Source organism: Chelmon rostratus, chromosome 7, assembly GCF_017976325.1.
Source record: "Chelmon rostratus isolate fCheRos1 chromosome 7, fCheRos1.pri, whole genome shotgun sequence".
NCBI lineage: Eukaryota > Metazoa > Chordata > Actinopteri > Chaetodontiformes > Chaetodontidae > Chelmon > Chelmon rostratus.
The window spans coordinates 25607371-25629538 of record NC_055664.1 but is presented as its reverse complement, the minus strand read 5'-3'; the positions used below and the strand labels follow the sequence as shown (position 1 = coordinate 25629538).

Below are 22168 nucleotides of genomic sequence, written 5' to 3'. Positions count from 1 at the left end.
GGCCAAAAAGTCACAGCTTGTGCGAGCATCTGTCGCACAAGCTGCTGGTCTGATTTAACTAAATTATTTACAGCTGTTAGTTATTATTTTCAGTTACAGGGACTCTGTTGATAGATCCACTGACATCAACTCAATGAATAATTATCTTCCTGAATTTTAGATTTCATTTTAATTGTTTAAATTGAATGAGCTGTGAAACGTTTCCATCTCCATCCTCTGTTTTGCAGTTAGCTTCATACTGTGGAGGTGAACTGAATGCTCCAGTTTTTGAATATCCCGTGAAACTAACAGCACAATCATCCTTTATGTCCCGGAGGTGTTTATGTATCCTTACCTGGTAATAAATCAGTCTAATAATCAGGTGAGCAGCATTTGGTAATGACAGCATGGCCTCTGGTGAGCTGCTATATATAGACATATAGCAGAGGTGAGCAGTGAGGCGTAGAGGGTGACAGACAATGTTCCCTCAGAGAGAGCCAGTTCTGTCCTTTCTCTTTTCTCAAGAACATGAAGGCATGTGTGAGCACTCCCTTTTCCCCTTCGGCTTTCACACACATGCATACACAACAGCTCACACATACAGTCTACCTTTACATATCCTCATCCCTGTGTGTTATAAATGCATTATTTTTATTTCTAGCTCTCTTCTGTCTCCCTTTTCTCCCTCTCACACCTACACACACACACACACACACACTGTGCTGTCTTGTATAACACTGTGGAAACGTGCCCACCTCCATGAGACAGGTCGTAAATATAAGGTTCGCTCTAATGTACGGCGTGAGAATGGAAAATGCACAAGCACACACAGTGTTCCCATTGAAATACATGCATTAGACACACATGCACAGATCCTGCAGTTTGTCCTTCATGACATTCATTAGCTGTGTCGCTCTGGGAGTCAAGAATAGGACGAAGTGGAGATTGAGGAAGGTGACTTTGTGTTGGCAGCCTCCCAGACCTGCTCTCTCTGCTGGTCAGTACAGTGATCTGTAACCAGAGGATACTTGGAGTGTTGCAGGAATATGCAGGGCCTGTGATTTATAGCACTTAGCGCACACTAACCCAGCCTGGATTTGTCTGTTAGGAGGTGTTGCAGACTCCTAGTAAGAACAATGCACGAGCATTTTCCGTCACCTCGCTGATATATCTTTGGTTATGTTTAAGATCTCACGGTCCTTCAAACTTGGCATTACAGCGTATCATCCATCCCGTCTAAAACCCAAAGTGTTCATAGCTGTTCCGAATGGCCGCACCTGAAAGCGAGCGAACTTCCTGCCGTCAGGGTGCTCTCACACTTTCAGACAGTCTGTCCTGGAGTGAAAGCAGTAACTGTCTTTCAGACCTCCTCACACCTGACCAATCACAGGTCGTACAGGTCAGATTATCTTTTGAATTTATTTGAATGTAAAACTCAAAGTAAGCACATCCAGGATAGTCATTATCTGGTCATGAACTGCCCATTTGTTTCCATTTGAAAAGGCACCTCCACCCAGCTGCTGCTTCCATGCAGCTTTTTCAGCTTGTAGGTGCCAAACAAACATGTGTGGATGCAAAGTTTCATGTGCATAATTTATTTCTCACTGACATCGCTGATGAACAAATACACATTATGAAGCCTGGTACCTCCTCTCAGACCGACATACAGATCCACAACCAGAGCAATGGTACACAAAGCAGTGTTTAGGGCAACACTAACAAGCTGAAAGTGTCCAAATAATCTTCCTTAGCATCATTGCACTAAACAGGGGAATAATTTCATGCCAAAACAACATAAACATGGTTTTGCTGGGATCATCTAACAAACATTTCTCAGCTTTGACATAATTGTTGGCCAGCATGGACACTTGCTGTCTATCATCACGAAATCAGTGTCAGAAAAGAAATGAGCCATAATTCTCCACACAAGGATAGTTTGCATGTGGTTGTTATATATCTGAATATACACCAGGACGTTCTGTATGTAAACAGACAGTTTGTTAAAATGTGATTACCGCTGATTCAGCAAAAGGCTGAAGCTGAGAGCGACAAAGTTCACTTCAGAAGATGAACAACAGCTTTGAACGCTAAAGAAAGTGTGTTTGGTCACTTTGTGTTGGGTTTACAGTAAAAACAAGCTGCCAACTAGGAAAAGGACAATCGCACATGCCAGTGTAATGTCAAATTATGGTCAATATAAATATAGACTAACATTTTTTCCAGGCGGCTCTCACTTGACATCACGACTTCAGAAAATTTGGCAGCGGATTATAATCATCGGCGATATTTACATTGACAATCAGCTTCACGTACAAAAGGAGAGACATGCTTGCTGTACATTTTTAATGGTTGATTTTGAAATAAATCACGACAATCAGTGTCACATTGCTGTTTTCAATGCTGCCACGCGCCCTCTGACCACTGCGATGAGAAGAAAACGAACAGTTCGCTGTACGTGATTGAGGAAGTTCCGGACAGTTTAAGTTAGAAGGCATCTGTCTGAAATAGAGATGTAAACAGTATCAGGTCGACTGTGTGTGGCCTTTACTGAAGCCCAGCATGTAGGTTGGATCTGTGGAGGTCGAGAGACGCTGTCTGGCGACACAGTAAAGAACTTTTAAGCAATGAAGGTTTTCATTTAAAAAGTAATAAAATAACCATCATGCTAGTCACCCTACTTTAACTATTATTGGCAACTGCTGCATGCACTCACATTAAAAAAACTATGTACTGTGAGACTGTTTTCTGCTCCACAGTGCTCGCAACTGCAGTTAAAAGGCTTTGGTTTGGGATTTTTCTCTGCGATGTTGTTTTGCTGTCTGCACTAAAAATGAAAGAAAAAGACATTGCTCACATTACATAAGAGACACTTCTCTAAGCCTTCTAGCTATCACAGTTTATGAGCTGAGGTACTTCATAAAGCTTCATTATTACCTTCAAAAAAAAAAAACAAAAAACTAAGAAAACGACTTCCAACAAGCATTAAAAATGTTTTTGACCAACAACCGACAATCTTTTTATTAACCTGCTCTTCTTCCGTGTTCCAAAGTGATGCGTTTGGGTGTCAAACTCCAATCTCCCACATCGGCCCTTTGTCCAGTTGAATGCAACAGTGTCTCTTCTCAGACCACTAACAATACTCAGCCATGCAGAGTGTGGCCTGCTTAAATAATTCCACTTAAATATTCAAGGATTTCCTCCCAGGCATTGTAGAAGACTCCCAGAACAGCTGGAAATTGTCCAAATATCCAGTCCATCAAATTGTGTTTGATAAGATCCGTATTAGTCTCACCAGTGACATGACTGTGGGGAAGTCAGCTGGTCTGTTGACCTGTTGGTCCAACCCTTTGCTCCATCTATGGGATAGATTGGCATGGAATCTGGTAGACATTCATGGTCCAATGAGGCTGAATCCTGACGATCCTCTGACTTTCCATTCAGCTGCAGCAGGAGAGTAAAAAATTCCTCTGGTTCGACACTTCACTTCACCAGGTTCCCCCCTAAAGCTAACGATCGAATCCTTGTCAGCCACAGCTGCACTTTGGGATTAATGATAACATAGCAAGTTAGCATGCTAACATTAGCATGCATGCAGATGTGCAGAGGCTGACAAACCACAACTTGAAGTTATGAGAGTAGAACAACTGAGCCTGACAAGCCTTCAGTCTGAGATGTCCTAACAGGGTCACGCTATGATGGATTAACCTTTTTGATGACCTGTCTTCAGGTGCAAACTTCACACCTGATTTAGTGGTAAGAATCTAACAATAGCAAAGAAATCTCTCTTCATTTTTCGCTCACCTGACAATTTTGTTTTCTGGTGTGTAAGTATTACATAGGCTGCTACCATGGCTACAGATGATACGTCTTGTTTATTTCATCAGTCTCATTACCATTCTGGCTCACTAACATGCCGTTTACTGGAAGCTTTACTGCATCTACAGCCTCATAAATGCATCTGTTTTCAGGCTCTCAGGCCAGTGTTATAAGCTTCCTCCACCCACTGAGCTGAGCAGTTTGGACTTCTTGCAGCGGGCTCCAGGTAAAGGTCACTTCCTAACACTGAGGATGGTCATCTGTAGACACTCCTCCTTTAGAGCCACTAGTTCTGTTTTGTAACTGCTTGTCTTGCCTCCATCGGCATAAACACAAGGCTGCTTCTTCGCTGACAGCGGTGTTTCCATAGTCACTGAACCGGCGTTGAGTATGTCGGCATGTGATGGTGAGGAAGAGGAGCCCCTGTGGCAAGCTGCAGACAGTAAAGCAGAGAGAGCTCGGCCGACGTCGTGCCGAGCCCCCTCATTGACGAAACAGTACAGAATAGGGTCTGCAACGCAGTTGAGGCTGGTCAGCGCCAGGGATACATGGTACGCTGCAAACAAGCTCTCCTCTGAGCCGCAGTCACATGGCTTCCTTAGAAACATGACACTCCGCACCAGGAGGAGGATGTGGTATGGCCCAAAGCAGAGCAACACGATCAGGATCAGACTCAGCGCCAGACGCTGAATTTTAGCCTTTTCCTGACGCTCCGTTGAGACGTTGCAGCGCACTGCTGCCAGGATCCCACGGTAGGCAACGAACATGGCTGTCCATGGAGCGAGGAACCCCAGAAATGTCCTGTAGAGGTTCATCCCTGCCACCCAGTCCTGCATGGGATACTTCTCAAAGCAGAAGGTGTGGTTGAAGCGGTCCTGGAAGAGCTCGTCGTGGAAGAGAGGAGCGGAGTTGGCTACGATCTCAATGATCCACACCATGGCGCTGACCAGGATGGCTGCAGGACGTTCAACAGAGGAGAGGAAAGAAGAGGAGAGAGAAATATTAGACTTGGCAGTAACTTCCATTCCTGTAGCCTGGGTGAGTGCTGCTATAGACATTTGATTGATTGAGTGACACCATGTAACAACCTAAGTAATCATTTATTTCACCAACAGAAGGCCTGTATTTTATCCATGAGCACACTGTACTTTTTGAAATGGTATGGTAATTTTCTGAATTGCATCATCTTGTATTCAGTCAGTCTGGGGCATTGTTTCTGAACTCAATGTAAATTACATATCATTACATTCCATTAAAAGTGAGGACCTTTGCAGATATCCTACTTTAATTAAAAAGAACCTTCTTTTCACATGGAAGTGATCTTATCTCTGCACAAACTGAATTTCCTGTTGTGTCAGGGAATGTCAGATTTGAAGACGCACATCCTCTCTCAGCAGCAGCACAGTTTGGGAAAGTAATCGTCTAATGTAATATTTTTATCCTGCGAAAACAGGACGAGGTCAGATCTGACATTACACTGACCTGTTTTATTGGAAGATTACTTTATTTTAGACACACTTTAACCAAAACTTTACTGTATGATTGATTTTTTTATGGAGCAGCCTAAGAATGCTGTGAGCAAAGATTATATTTAACTCTAAGTTCAATAACAATTCCATAAATTAGATGCCTGATATTAACGACACTCATCTTTTAAAGGACCATGATTTGTTTTTATTTGAATGATATATATTTCAGAAGAAAAGCCCATCCTTAACCACACATACCTGTTTTGATTCGTCGAACCTTGGCGAAGCGCAGGGGATATGCCACAGCCAGGTACCTGTCCAGTGATATACAGCAGAGAAAGGCGATGCTGACGTAGATATTGGTGTAAAAGATGAAGCCGAACAGCTTGCAGCTCTCCTGACCGTGGATCCAGTCATCGTGCTGCAGGAAGTAGTCGATCCACAGAGGAAGAGTGGTGATGTAGAGGAGGTCGGCCACTGACAGGTTGATCAGATAGATGCCGAGCTCATTGCGTTGGCGGACCTGGAGGGACGAAGGAATGAGGAATAAAGAGGCGGGAGTGAGAGGTGTTAGGAGAGCATGATGAAGATGTGTGATTACAGGGATTTAAATAATCAGTGAAAAGAGAGTCTTTTTCCTTCATATGCAAACGTTGCAAACACTCTGTTGTCCGTGCAGCACTGATACTGCAGTGTTAATATTTAGACATGAGTGTTCTGGTAAATAAACTGCAGGCCAAGTGTGTTCATGCTTGGCACTCAGTTGAGGTGTCGTCATTAATGAAGCTGGTGGCTCTCAGTCAAACTGAACGTAGCAAAACAATAATCTAGAGTTGAACTGTCACTTTTAATAAAGTTGTGTCTGAAAACGTATGAGTTAGTGAGCTGGCTTGAATGAAAAGTCAATAGTAATCTCTCCTGCTGCTGCCAAAGCAAACTGTCAGTCTGTGGGAAATGCTGGAACTGTTTGATGCCGGATGGGAAAATATCCCCAGATCTCTGCCGACTGTATGTCACAAGCAGTGTCGGACGCGTTCCATCGAAAACCTCTCGTTAGCGAGGGACAACAGAATTATGTTACTTATGACTTTACAGTAACAGTAATCGGTTGCATAACTCGTTACAGGACTTGACGTTTAATGCGTCGATGTTTAATGAGCAGCCCGCCCACACAGTGAAGCTGTTGCCTCGCACACAAGCAGCAGAAATTATCAGTCACTTCAGTTTAGTTCAGTGTGACGACTTGTACACAACAACAACAACATGACTGCTCACTGCTTCTGTCTCTACTTCAGCATTGAACGTTAAAGAAGCGTAACGAAGGCTCATTTAAGCACCTTCCATCTAAATTCAAACCATTTTGCATCCCATATAGAAACTATTCAGGTTTAGCTTTTTACCGAAAGTCAAAATCATCTGAGAGCCAAAATGCATCACATTACTTATGTGGTGTGTGTGTATGTGAGGCTGGGGGTTGGGTTTTGGTGTGTGCTCTCTCTGACAGTATTGGTGTGGCTTGCGGGTTGGAGGAGGAGCTGGCTGCACACACCTGTGCCTGATCTTCATCAGGATCTTACTTAAGGCGGGTCTCCGGTGTTCTTGCTGCCAGATTGACACTGCTTTGTGGTAGAGTGTTCGCTAGTGCCTCAGAGAATTGCCGCTTGTGATTTCTTGTACTTACCTGTGTTCTCTATATTCAGGATCCAGCTCGCAACCCTCAAGCCACCCAACACCTGTACCTGTGCCACACGGCCAACCTTCCTCACCCTGTGTCTGGAGACACCACCTTAACCGACTCTTCCCCCTAACCTCAGCCTAAATAAACTTTTCACCTAGCCACATTTCCCACGTCTGATTGTCTGCATTTTGGGCCCTGCTCCCTAGCCGCGTCACAACTTATATGCTATTTGTCTAAATGCCAAGGTGAACATTTTTTTTTCGTTTTTCAGTAGAGAGAGAGACTCGTGAGATTAAGTTTACAAATCAGGATAGCACATTTACTCAAGCACAAATTTGAGGTATTTGTACTTTACTTCTGTATCTTCTTTTCAAGCCACTTTCTTCTTCGATTCCACTACACTACAATTATGTATTGCTACAGCTTTGGTTACTAGTTACTTTACAAATTACATTTTTTGGTTACAAATCAGAGTTAAAATACGATGTTTTGTTACAACATACAAGCAGAACTGAGATGATCAGTCAATTAATCCATTAGTGGACTGACAGAGAATGGCTCCAGGTGTGCTGAGGAGCATGTGGCTGAAGCAGCTGTTGATCATTTGCAGCCCGACCGGCCAGTTAGGAGGAGTGAGGAGTTGGCAGTCAGTACCACAACTTTTAATTTTGAGAAAATCAGCAAAAGAAAATGTGAATGAATGCTTGTTTTCATCCACTACTGTTCAGTGATTATTGATCAAACAGATCATATTTTGAGTTTGTCAGGTGTCATTTTGGTCTCTGGGTAATGGTGTTGCTATTTTAAGAATTTTGAAACAATCAGGTAAATAACAATAATCAGATTAATCCTTGATGAAAATAATAATTAGTTTGAGTCATAGTTCAGAATGTATGAATGAGACAATAATAATATAATGATATAAGTAACATGATCAGGATACGAGGACTTTAACCTGTGAGAGGGTATCTTTTACAGTGTGGTACTTGTACTTGTCCTTAAATAAGAGATCTGAAAATGTCCTCCACCGCTGTCTTGCTGGTGGCAGGTGTGTGTGTGTGTGTGTGTGTGTGTGTGTGTGTGTGCGTGTGTGTGTGTGTGTGTGTGTGTGTGTGCGTGTGTGCGTGTGTGTGCGCGCGCGCATGCGCCTCTCCTCACCTGCATGTAGGCAGCCCACAGAGCCATGCAGTTAGTGGGCAGCCCCAGAACGATGACGATGATGTAGAGCGTGGGCTGGAAGAACTGGTCCACCTTACTGTCCACATCACAGAACGAGATGTTGCACATTGTCCTGTGTGGAACGCTCTGATTGTGTTTGTGTGTATGCAGGTGTGTGAGGCTACTCTCAGCTCTGAGTGTCCCTCTGTAGTTTCACTATACTCCAGCTCCAGCAGTTTGACAGTGACATGCTGACTCTGGCGTCCTGCTCGGCTACCACACGGCTGTCCAACGCGGAGCGACAGAAGAAAACAGAGCTGTCATTTCCAGAGCATTTCATGGTTCCTCTTTAAAACACGGTCCTTCTCACCCAGGGGGCTTCATGTGTCATAATCCTCTCTCACACTTCAAAGCCAGCCCCCGTGTCCCTCAGCACGGAGGAAAAGAGGACAAGAAACGAAGGAATGAGGGATAAAATGTGGTGAAATGAAAGCTGCCTTATCGACGCTATGCCAGACCTCCCGCGCCTGTACAGGGCCTCATCAATCTTTTAGAGATTAGAGGTCTGCCAGGTCCATTGTGAGAGGGAGAGGCTGAGCATCAGTGTGTGTGTGGGTGTGTCTCACGGCCCTGATGACACATAAAACTCCTCTGGGATGCCCGCGCCGAAACACAGGAACGAGTTTGCAGAGCTTCAGCACCCTGCAGCCGACAGGCCGTCCATTTACTCTGGACTCCTGAGCATCTGCAAGAGAGAGACAGAGACGACTGTCAAAGCAACATTAAGTAACTCTTTCGCCTTAAATAACAGCTTCCAAATCATTTTCATCTGCCTCTTTCAGTTCCACTCTGCAGCCCGAATGCCTGTTTTGCAGTATGTACAGTAACTTTGGCTGATCTATTGCGAGAAGTGTGTAGTACTCTACGGCACTACGTCACATACAGACTGTATAAAGCATGGGTGCAGTGTCTGTGATGCCAGCCACAGGTTTCTGAAGAGCCACTGTGAAGCTCAGTGACTCCAGCCGTCATCTATATTTGCAACACCTGACTCCACCAAACTCGAGCTAATCCTAAATGAAGTCTGGGGGGCTTATTATTACTATTGTCTGACAGCATCATGTGTTCTGTATGAGATCAGTCCAGCTCCTTGTGTCAAGCTCTATACTAGAATTGGCCTCTAGTTACAGTTAGCCTGCAGGCTTCTGATTGGCCGACATGGCTTTCGGTTTGAGGTAATATTGCTGCCTGTTTGTTTGAAACGCTTCTGACAGCACTTCAATTGTGTTTTTTTTTTTTTTTTTTCATTTTAATTTGAACAAAGGAGGAAAAACCCTGTTTTAAGAAACACTCCTGTCCAGTCCTGCAGTTTTTAGGCATTTAGTTTGGCTTTTTGAAGTGAGAGGAATGCTTCTCTCGGTGAAAACAAACCACTCGAAGCTGCCTGGAGTGAACACACCCTCAGCACACAGTCAAACCCTTTTCTTCTAATATACTGAATGCTGCTGCTCTGGTGGGCTGACATACAGTAGAAATGGAAGAAAGGGGCACAGAGGGGAAGGTTTCATACAGCGAGCAGAATTTTATCTGGGTGACATTCGTAGACAGACTTTCTAACATCTGGTGCTGCACGATAACACAGAACATGCTGACACTGTACAGGCACAAAAAGCCTAACCCTAATCCCATGAGAGAGAAACTCCCTGCAGCAGCCCTGATGCAAGTTTAATGGCTGTGTGTTGTGTTTGGATATTTCAGTGTGCTTTTTTACTCACATTATTTCTGACAAATAAAGATACAATAGAAAGAAATCATCAAAATGCAAAAATTAAATTTGAGATTTCACTGAAAGCTAATTTTCATTTTGGTAAATGTTCAGGTATTTGAAGTAGATTGATGAAGTATTCTAATCTAGTGTTTAGCTAAAGGATATAAATATAATCCATTACAAGTCCTGCATTAATAATTAACACTACAATTAAAATTGCGTATCAAAAGTGCTCATAGTGAACTTTTTTCGAATCTGTGGTTTTGATGCTGGAATAAAAATCAGTACAATAATACAGCACTTGAGCGAATGCACAAACTTTTTGTCCTCATTTTGATGTTTTAAGCAGAGCAGCTTTCATTTGCAACATCATCCAAACAAAAATGAGCGTCTCTCTTCACCAGCCTGCAGTCACAGCGTGTACAAAGATAACACAACTGATGTTTGCTGCACGCTGGGAGACAAACCCATGTCACTCTGCGTTAGTCGTATTGCTTCGGTGAATGAGGGCCCACAATGTGCCCTTGAGCAAGACTCAACACCCCAAAACTGCTCCTCCTCTGTAGCTAATGGACAGGGTGCGGTCATAGCAATAGTTTGTCAAACATGACAAACTATTGTCATGTTTGACAAACTAAAACTGTTTTTAGCCCCTCAGGGAAGCTTCACTCCTCGGAAGTATTTAAGGGTCATTATTTGTACTTGTTGCTGAGTGTGTTGCTAATCCCATGAGAGAGAAACTCCCTGCAGCAGCCCTGATGCAAGTTTAATGGCTGTGTGTTGTGTTTGGATATTTCAGTGTGCTTTTTTACTCACATTATTTCTGACAAATAAAGATACAATAGAAAGAAATCATCAAAATGCAAAAATTAAATTTGAGATTTCACTGAAAGCTAATTTTCATTTTGGTAAATGTTCAGGTATTTGAAGTAGATTGATGAAGTATTCTAATCTAGTGTTTAGCTAAAGGATATAAATATAATCCATTACAAGTCCTGCATTAATAATTAACACTACAATTAAAATTGCGTATCAAAAGTGCTCATAGTGAACTTTTTTCGAATCTGTGGTTTTGATGCTGGAATAAAAATCAGTACAATAATACAGCACTTGAGCGAATGCACAAACTTTTTGTCCTCATTTTGATGTTTTAAGCAGAGCAGCTTTCATTTGCAACATCATCCAAACAAAAATGAGCGTCTCTCTTCACCAGCCTGCAGTCACAGCGATCCACCATCAAACAACTGAGATCACATCTGTCAGCACCGCAGACAGACCTCATGTCCTCATTAGATAAAACAGCAGGGCCGCATGCCAGTGACAAAATCACTACCTTATCACACTTAAAGTCTGCTCTATGTGTGAGTGTGTGTGTGTGTGTGTGGGGGGGGGTTCATGTTTGACAAACTATTGCTATGACCGCACCCTGTCCATTAGCTACAGAGGAGGAGCAGTTTTGGGGTGTTGAGTCTTGCTCAAGGGCACATTGTGGGCCCTCATTCACCGAAGCAATACGACTAACGCAGAGTGACATGGGTTTGTCTCCCAGCGTGCAGCAAACATCAGTTGTGTTATCTTTGTACACGCTGTCACCAGAAATGTGGTTCGTTCTGTCAATTACAGATATCTATCACGCAGCGTTTGCATGCGATGGCCCCACACACGCAACTCTCTGTTAGTGACGTGTGTGTGTGTGTGTACAGGTGAGTGAAAAGATGTGTGTGTTTGCCCTCCTGGGAGTTTCCTTTAGGCTGTCGGGTCAGTTAGCAGCAGCTGACGGGCTCCTCAGCAGTCAAACATTCAGCCTGTTTCTGAGTCATGAAGCTCAATCAGTCACAGAGGTTGTGTTACACTCACCTGCAGAGTGACTCGCACTGCCTCGCCCTCTTTAACTGAAGTGCCCTTCTATGTGATATAAATGCATGAAAACTATTACCTAATAGTTTTATTGTTGTCGCTGCTGCTGTTTTAATTATTTTGTGAGCTCCCACTTAACCAGCGATGACTTCGTCTTAATGTCAACATGCATTTAAAGCTTTTGCCCCTTGGTAGCACTAAGGTGGAGTCCTTGTGCAGGACTGCGTGGGTAGCATGATTCATATCCTGTCAAAGGTTTCACACTAGTCAACTAATGGAAGGTCACTTGCAAAGCAGTAACGCATCAACAAATTAAAAGGAAACTTACAGAATGCAAACATGGATGTAAACAATCCACAATTTAAATTATTTAAAAGATCAGCTTCAAAAAGAATATGCATTCAACACACAGTGTGTTTCGAAGTCTAACACTGAATGTAAAGAAAGCTTTTTTTGTTTATAGGGAAACTCCACAGGGCACCAAAGGCTGCCGCCCGCTGAGCTGCTTTGTTGCAGCCGTTCCTAAGAATATAATAACTGTTTTATTATCACTTTGAAATAAGCCCGTTTTAACACCTCAATGCTGACAACCACACTGAACGCATGGATCCTCATCACACCTGTCGCACTGCCTGCATAGAGTCCTCACTGCAGGACTGTTATCTGCTCTGTAAACCTACAAATGACACTTCTTCAATACAAGTGGCTGCTTTTGTGCTTGGAAGGATTAGTTTCTGCTAACAGTGTTCATCAGTGATATCCACATCTTCATAGTGTGACAGTGTGTTAGACCACGATCATATCAGCAGGCTTAAAGCAGGCAGGGGTGGTGCTGGTGATGGTGGCGAGTTCTGAGTAACTGTCACCTCCTGTGTTGTTTCGCTTTCAACTAACTTGATTTTTCCTTTGGCATTTTTAACACTGGCCTGTTACTGTGATCCAATCAGCCACTGAGGACGCTGGGAATCCTCCCAGTGCTCCTGGTGCTCCTGGTCCAGGCCTGGGTTGCTGGTCTGAAATATTGCCACAGATCTGCTTTCTGCTTTCTTTCCATCATGTCTTTCCATTAGTCTCCATGTGCATGTAATAAAGAGCTTATGTGCCAAAACGCACATAAGCTGTATATTTCTATGGAAAAAACAGTTTGTATTACATAAAATCCAGTTCTGCAGCAATGTACTGTAACTGATTCAATCCGCAGCTGGAAAGTGGTTCAAAAGGTTTATTAGTAATTAAGAATCAGGAATGTGTCTATGTGTGTGTGTGTGTGTGTGTGTGTGTGTGTGTGTGTGTGTACAATGGAGGCCTATATCAACCTGTTCTTTGCTGTCCGGTGCAGCACAGCAGTGTCTGATCTGCTGCCAGAGGAGATTAGGTCAAGGCAGCCGTGCACACATCATGTCAACACACACACGAATACACACACACACACACACATTTTCTCTGTAACACATCACACACAAACAGATGTTTTCTCCATCATTACAAATATCACACAAGTCCAAACACACACCCACACCCACACACATACACACACACACACACACACACACACTCACTCAATGCATTTCTCTCTGTCCTTCGCTGACGATGTACTTTTCTCTGTTTCATTTCTCTGCTACAGTCACCCTGTTGTTGAGACTTTTGCCTCTCCTGGTCTTGATCCAGCTAACTCCGAATATCACAGCTCCACCTGACTAAATCTCCAGAGCAACAAGGAACAATAAACAACATAATATGAGATATGAATGCAAGCCAAAGGTGCCTGAAAGATTTTCTTATTTGTACATTAGAGCAGCATTACAGGTCAAAATTGAGCTGTTATCGTCATTGAAAGTCATTGAACTCATGGTTTGATAAGGTTGAGATGAAGTTATGTGACTCAGCACAGACTTATTTATCATGAGTGAGTGACTGACATTTATTACCACATAATGTTCTATAACTTTGATGAAAAAATAATTTTAAAAAGAGTTTTGTTACATTATTCTCCTGTTAAAAGAATATTACAGAGGTGTTTCTTGTTATTTGTGTGGTTGTTTAATTCAAGTTTGTGGTGTTGAAAGCTGTGGTAAAAAAAAGTTATGCAATACAGTGTATTCAAGTTTTGCAGTATGTATAAAGTTACTGATGGGTTGTGTGCTTTGTTTCTTGGTGGAATGTCCCTTTAATTGTCTGGTTTTGTAAATAGTTCTGTGCCGGTGCAGAAATACTTGAGATTGTGGAGCCGAGAGGGAAGATAACACAAACAAGAGCCTGACCTGTGCTTAAAAAACGGAAACATCAGGGTCAGAAATGAAGTCACTGACCCTGTTAGGAAGTTGTCAGGAGGTGTGTGTGTGTGTGTGTGTGTGTGTGTGTTGTACTACTGTCCAAACTGAATTTCCGACCTTGCGAGCAAAGACATTTTTGGAATGTCATCTCCTCTTGTTAGGGCTGTTTGAGTGTTAGCTGCTAGTTCTGATTTATTCCAATTTTCATCCTCGTGTCCTTCAAGAACGAGAACGAGAACACAGTTTAGTCGGATTATCTAAACCTCTTTATTTCAGGTAAAACCCAAGTCAGTGTGAAATATACCTGATAATCTGTGTGGACAAACCTACAATAAGTACGGCGGCAAGTTGATCTGCAAACTGTGATGGAAGTTTTACGACGGGCAGTTTCGGTCACATTTCTACAGCTTCCCTTCATTTTCTCAAGTTTGTTTGTTTAAACCGTGTCTCATCATTGAACTGCTCGTGTTAGTTCAGTTGTGGAGCACAGTTTTACACCAGGTAAACTGCTGTGGAACTTTTTTAATGAAATTATTCTTAAAACTTTGGTTTCAGATGAGAGGTTCAAAATGAGGGCTCTAATTAGTATAGATGTACCAGCCTGTGTGTGTGTGTGTGTGTGTGTGTGTGTGCGTGCGTGTGTGTGTGTGTATTTGGGCAGTAACTGAATGGCTGTTTGCCAAACATTCCTGTTGACAGTTAAACAGAGGAAGCAGGAAGACAGTAATGCTACACTATCAAACATGTCAACACACCTCACACACACACACACACACACACACACACACACACACACGCACGCACGCACACACGCACACACACACTCCCGTAACCTCACTACCCTCATTTAAATCTCAAAACTGGTGAAGATGATCAAAACCAAAACAATGATAATCTTCAGCAGGTGTAGGTGGTATTATACTCGTTTCACACCCACTAACATCTGGCTTTAGTCTTCAGTGAAAAATGGGAAAAATCAGCTTTCATTTCCAGGTAAAATGACTTTGTAGAGGTAATTTATCGCCACCGGGGTGGACGCTCATTTTCGCCCCTTTTCTGGCACAATGATGACGGAAACGCCAGAAAACGCTTAAATATTGTTCAGTCGCTGTTGATTTTGAAAAAAAGCCTGAAGTAAAAGTAACTGCTGTAACATTGCCCTCCGTGCTGCTTCCTGCTGTTCCCTGTTTTCCGGCGCACCCCTGACCCTGAATGTGACACCAGTGAAAAAGCAGATGTGCTTTCCCATTACCAGCGCTGCCATCGTCAATGACCCTGAACGATCCTTCTTTGATATTTGAAAGCTGGATGCCAAATGATTGATGTTATTCTTTTAGCCTTGTGACCAAGCCTCATTAGCAGCACATTGACATCTGAGGGTCGAGCCCAGGGGGGGTCATCATTTCTTTCACTCTATATTTGAAGTTGGTTTGTTTAGATCTGCAATATGTGACTAAATAAACCAAACACAAGTCACATGGAGTCACAAACGTACCTGTCAACACTGGGATTTGAAAATAAGGGACATTTTCTGGGCTGTCCCACCACCCCCACCACTGCCCACATACCCCTTACATTAACACAACGGACGGCAGAGATGCTATAAATACAGTTGCATGTTTCTGTGCCTCTTGGGTGAGCTTATGTTTGGGAGATTTGTTGCTTTTCCTTCTGTGTGATGCACATATATTTCACAAAAAGCAGGACTTTGACAGACGTTGCTCTTCACATTTTTTTGAGACACTTGCCTCTACTCTGCCTCTTCTGTGGGAAAATATTTAAACAGGAGGACAGCGGGAGAGACGGGTAAAATACAGGAGAATCCTGGGAAAAACAGGAGGCTCGACAGGTGTGTTCACAACTCACTTCTTTAGGGGAGTTTTGGTAACTTGTTTGGTGTCAGGTTGGACTTTTGGCAGCAAAGAGAAAACAAATCTGATTACAGTTATTGCATCTGTACTGAACATGTTGGACGTGTCTGTGCTGTTTTTGTCTTGCAAATACTCAACTTTCACTCTCCCTTCAGGTCTCTGAAGCCCTTTTAAAAGTTGCTCTTGTTCTCTATGAGAAACAATAAGGACAAGAACTTGAGCTACAGCCAAGCAGTTATTAGAAAACAGGACAGCTGTCCCACCCACGGTCCTGACCTCAGCTTCCTAACATTTATAACATATTTTTGACATGTTTATCAGGAGTCTTCTCGCAGGTCTTCATTAAGTTTGTTATCCTTTAGTTTATGCTCATTTGCTCACATTTGCTGACTGTCACCTGCTCTCTGCTGACTGTAGTACAGTCAGCCTGAGGACACATCTGTTCACTGCACTGTTGGATGGCTCTGCAGGCTTCAAGCACACCAGATGACTTTAAACCTTCTCTACGATCCCAGTCTAAGCTCAACCCGATCACATTCTGCTTGTTTTATTTTAAGTTTGAGAGGCTTCATTGGAAAAGGCAAGCCTCACCCTCGCAGGACTCTGTTCATCCAAGCTGTGACATGTGCTGTAAATGTCCACAAATGATGAGATAATGATCCTGAGTGCTGTGTAACAGCCCACAGCTGAGATTAAGGTGCTTTAATTCAGTCAGCACCAATGGAACCGTTTTAAACTGTCCTGGGGACCAATAAAACATGAACTCATACTACTTTTTTTCATTCGTTTTTTATCAGATGTCTAGAAAATTCACTTCCTGAATTGTCAAGACCACTTCCACCTCACACCAGCTAGTAAAACATATACTGCACACCAGAGACTCAGATGCTTCCTCATTCCACCTAATAATAGGATGCAGTTTTATGTCCATCATTGTGACACCTAAGCTCCCTCTTCCAGTCGTATACACAGTTTCCTTTGGTGAAATATTGCATGTCTCCACCCTTCAAGACATCCTTTTTGAATTAAAGTTAAAGCTGAAGGTAAAGTAAAACTCCAGAGTCAGAACTGTCCCCGTGATGCACCACACAGACTCCTCTTTAGAGTAAAACTGGACTTTCTCTTTGAATTATTCACGTTTCCTTTTATTTGTATTTCTGCTTAAAATGATCCTCCACTCAACAAACTCCTCAAATGTTAATACATTAGTGTTCGAGGTAGAAGGAGAAAACTGTCTTGGATTAAAGGAACATATAAATATATTTTCATCCACATTTCAACACATGTACTCACCACTCACTCACCATATACACAAACTGAGGCAAGTGGGAAAAATCTGCAGGGCTATTTGTTTTGCACATGAAAACAATGCAAATATGCTTCACATAGTTAAATTAATATTCTGTTTTGGATCCTGTCTATTCAAATTATTCCGGCTACCTTGTCTCACCCATCTTGGCCTGGTAGTGTCCTCACAGGAAGCTATCCAAACTGTTTGCCTATGATTGCAGTACTCCTCAGAGGGCAGGAAAGACATATTCTGTTATTGAAAATGTCAGTTTAGTGGTAGTTGTTAATGATCAAAGAGGAGAATGATTTCACCAGCTCCTCTGGGGACTCAAACTGGCAACCCTCTGGTCACGAGCATGCTTCCCCTGGGGAAGAATGAAAGAATAAGAACTACTTGAGGACTTTTCGAACATCCGGAGGGAATTTAACGAAATTAGGACAAAGTTTTGTACAGAAACAAAGACCCGAGGGTGAGGCCTGCTCCCAAAGCATCTTATTTCCATCCTCCCCAACAATGGTGGTGGCGGTGACTAAAAGCTCAGAGAAGCCAGCAAGATTTCAGGTGTACAGGTATTAAACATAAGATAGTTTCAAAGCTAGTATCATATATTTGTAATTCCAGGCTGGGAGCTGCGGTTTGTTGTGTTCAGTTGACTGTGTGTCATTGATGATTACTTTTTAGGCAACTCTGGGTGCATATTTCACATCTAGGTCACAACCTGCACCTACAGCAGACACATTTTTCCATTAAATTGACAAATTTAATGGTTTAGAGGTGGACAGTGACAATAAAATACACTCACCCTTGTCTTTCACGTCCTCAGTCAATGATATCATTGTAGGGAACACCTAAAAAGCTGCAGTTTTCTAACATTTTTTTAAACCAAGCACAAATGGTCACTTGTAGCTATTGGTGAAAGGTCAAAAATCTTAAACTCTTAGCAGCAACTGCTAAATTTTGATTGCGACGAATTCAGTTAAAAGCAGAATGTGTCAGACTTCTAACAGCTTTATTGAGCAGCTGTGGCTCGATCCTCCTCACATCAGTCTGTGAGTGTGTGTGAGTGAGACCAAGTATCTATGGTAGCCTTTTGTCCCAGTAAACATTTTTACCTTTGCCCTACCTACCATTTGTGCCATCAAGTAAAGCAAATGTATGCACCCTAACCAAAATGTGTCCGATAATCCATCTTCCGATTTGAAATGGCCAATTACAATACAGATAACTAAAAAAAACCCTGATCCCTCACTGGCTTCCCACTCAGGCACACTTTTATGTTCACTTCAAGCTAAACTGGTACAAATTTGCAACTTGAACTATCCGAACCGTCATAGCTTTGAATGGTAAACATATTTGATGCAGCACACACATGATGTGGTGCATCTGTGAAAACGTATTCTCCCGTACCTCCGTTTGTGAGCGTGCACTAATCTATGTTCGAGCATTCAGGGTTTGATTTTCACAGATCAATGGCACATGTTCACGTCACATCAGTTGCTTATTTGCTTGTAAAAGCGGAGCACTGGCGGTGCACAGTTTGACTGCCATCCGAATGGCACAGCGGGGATGTTAAATTCATTTTTGAGGAGATAATGTGTTGTTCTGTTCCTCGTGGTCCGTAGATATGTTGGCAGTGAACAGCAGGAGGAAAGGGGTGGATGTGGGTCTTGGCTTCAGTAACCAGCTGCTGACAGCTACAGAGGGATGAAGCCGCCTCCACAGTTCTAGCTAAGAGCACGGACGGTTTGATTCCCTTCAGTGTTTGTTCTCTGTTTATCATGGCTCAAGCTGGATGATAATCATTTCCACAACAGCACCATGTACTGTACACATAGAATGAAAAATACTCCATGAGTTATTTTTTCCTACTGATTTAAATTACATTTAGTGGGCCGACATGACATCTCACAAATGTAGTTCAGCCTTTGAATTGTGTCTGTTTATGCTCATGCTGCTTGGTGAAAATAGCACTGAATGGCCTGTGCTTTGCTGTGTGCACGTTTTCTTGAGAGCATCTGAAGGAAGACCCTGTCTACACTGTTCAGACACAAAAATCATTTTTTAGCTTTGCTTTACACATGTACATGTAACTGCAGCAGTAGCACATGTACTGATTTTGGTATTGGGCTGAATAGAAACTCATGTTAGACCAGGAGTTAGTTCCGTCCATATCCAATATGAATGCAACAGGATATCTTACCGATTGTGACAGTCTGGCCAGTGAAATCTGATCAGTGTCTGTCAGCACTAACTAGTGTTGCTCAGAGGTTTATCTGCTGCCTCAATGAAATAAGCAATGATTGTTGTTAAGTTTCCGCTTACGTCTAGCTTTGCTCTTACACTCGCTCACTTTCTCTTGTGTGTGCTCTCTCTAGCTCTCTTTCTGTCACACTTTTTTCAAACGTTCCCATCTAAGAAGACAGTAATCGTGCAAGAGAGAGATTCTGCCTGAAAGAAAACATATGTGACTTTCAGACATGCAGTTTGCCAACACACTGCATCGTGTAATGTGCTGCCCTGTGTCCTAAAGGCCTCCGCGCACTGAGGTAAAACAGTGATAACAGCAACGTTGCAGGTTTGCTGCAACACTGCGTCGTTAAGATGGGGCTAATAAAATCTCGATCACAGGCGTGTCAGGGTGTTCGATTTCTCTGTTGAAGCATGTCAGATGGTGCCTGAAATGCCCGGAGGACCGCAGAGCTACAATGTAAATAAAAAACACATTTTCCAGCAGAGACAGATAATCGTCTCGCAACATTCATTAGCATGGCTCAACAAAATATAAGACAGCCTTTTAGCAATGTAAGTTTAACCATGCAGTCAAACTAACAGCAAGTCTGAAAACCGGTAAGGAAGAGAAAAACACCTCTGTGAGTATCTGTAAATATTTGTGGAATAAAAAAAGCAGCTTCACTAGGGAAAAGCACAGCCATCCTCTGTGCATCATCACAGAAACAACACAAAACATCCATATGAAACAGGCCTCCATCAGATAGATCTGTTCTTCTAACCCAGTGCTTGTATATTTACCCTCCATGATGCCACCAGACTAGTTTGTTATGAGATCTGTGTAACAGCTGCAAAGCAGAAAAAACAACAGAACAGTAGCTGCTGTGGTTTATGGGACATTTCTGAGTGGTTAACTACAGTAAGATTGTAACCGGCAACATCAGTGATGCTGCACTTAAAACACAGCTGTGGTCTCTCAGCTTTACACTTTTACTGACAACCTTTATGGAAAAGAAAACAGCAGTCTAACAGCCTTACAGCAGATTTTCCCATGTGGCTACACTGATGCAGCAGTAAAGATAAGAGATGAGATGCCATTAGATAAAACATAAACGATCTCTGTGGGAATACTGAGCTGTTACGGCAACAAATACGGTTATGACAGAGCACTGAAAAAGCAAAATATTACATCACAGATGGTTCATATACACTTGTTTTATCATGTTCACATGGTTAAACCTAATGCAGTCTAATACAGCAGTCCTGCAATAAAGTCTCCATCAAGGTTATAGTTTTTTGTTTTTGTTGAAGCTGGTTTAGAACCATGTTGATTCAACTTTATGGTCATTTTGCAGCTCAGGTTTTTATTTGTGCATTTCAGGAAATTAGAGACGATATATTGTAAAACAGTCGCAGTTGCCATCGGCGTCAGAGATGTCAGTTGGGCTGCGTCCTGTCCTTATGGCTCAGAGTTTGAGACGTGTCCCAGAGGACCCTGACTGTCATAATGAGTCGTAAACAAAAGGGAGGATGGCTCCGTGTCAGGTCCCATAAGTGTGGTGGGAAAAGCCCCAGCATCATCCTGCCGAACCCCACAACAATAAACACAGCAAGAGGAGAGGAGAGAGGAGGCAAGGAGAGCAGAGGAGGGAGGAAACATGGAGAGCAGAGGAGAGCAGAGGAGGGAGGAAACATGGAGAGCAGAGGAGAGCAGAGGAGGGAGGAAACAAGGAGAAAAAAGGAGAGGAGAGAGGAAATAAGGAGAGCAGAGGAGAGGAGAGAGGAAACGGAGAGAAGACGAGAGCAGAGGAGAGAGGAAACAAGGAGAGCAGAGGAGGGAGGAAACAAGGAGAGCTGAGGAGAGGAAACAAGGAGAGGAGAGGAGAGGGGAGGAGAGAGGAAACAAGGAGAGCAGAGGAGGGAGGAAACAAGGAGAGCTGAGGAGAGGAGAGGAAACAAGGAGAGGAGAGGAGAGGAGAGGAGAGGAGAGGATATAAAGGAGGAGGAGGTTTATTGAGGGCCCTTGTACTTCTATCTTTGTGAGGGCTAATTTGAGTTTTAGACCAGAGAGAGGACCGTTTTGGAAAGTGAAGGCATTTTGTTCAGTTGTCAGAGTCAAGTCTCTGTGTCAGGATTAAAGGAATGCTTTGACATTTTGAGGTGCGGCCACTTGAGGTTTGTTCACACCTGACAAGACACACAAAGGACAAGAAAATAAAGCGCACACACAGTTAAACTGGGAAATGCTGGCTATTGTATGTGTATGTATGTATGTACGTATATGAGGTATTGTATGAGGAGCGTTTGTTCAAGCACAGCAGCCTCCAGATGGCTGGTGCATGTTGTTTGTATTTTCTTTTCCTCCTGCGGGGCTTGTGGGAGTCTGCGCTGCTTCAATAGTTCTTACTGTAATTCCCCTGAGCACTCAGCAAAAAAAATATTAACGCACCAATAAACACCCACAGCTGAGGTTTATAAAGATGCTCCTCCCAAGCACTTTACGATAACCCCATCAAAATGTGGAACCGTACCTGTATTTTGATGTCATTAAAGCTGGAGTTGGTAAAGTTGGGGGAACCAGTGAGAGCACGATAGATTGTGAAACTGAAACTGATCCCAGATTCAGGCCTGCCTCCAGAGCTTCCCCCTCAAAACACATGACTGTGCTCTGCCTGATTCCTGCTGGAGGACGAGCACAGTGAGTGCACACAGGCAGGCAGGTGCGTAGGTAGACGGGTAGGTAGGCTTATTACAGGCCTGATACAGCCACAGATAGCAG

The 22168-nt window shown here is 43.0% G+C and overlaps 1 protein-coding gene across 1 annotated transcript in view; it reads right to left on the bottom strand.

Moving 5' to 3' along the window:
* Positions 1–1527: 1527 nt before the first annotated feature.
* gpr4 (G protein-coupled receptor 4) overlaps positions 1528–22168 on the bottom strand; it is a 43926-nt gene continuing 23285 nt past the window's right edge. Inside the window, exons 2-4 of the mRNA XM_041940547.1 lie at positions 8101–8845; positions 5523–5787; positions 1528–4750 (exon numbers count right to left, since the gene is read on the bottom strand). Coding sequence (XP_041796481.1) covers positions 4029–4750; positions 5523–5787; positions 8101–8229 — 1116 coding nt within the window. The 5' untranslated portion in view covers positions 8230–8845 and the 3' untranslated portion in view covers positions 1528–4028. The remainder of the gene's footprint in view (positions 4751–5522; positions 5788–8100; positions 8846–22168) is intronic.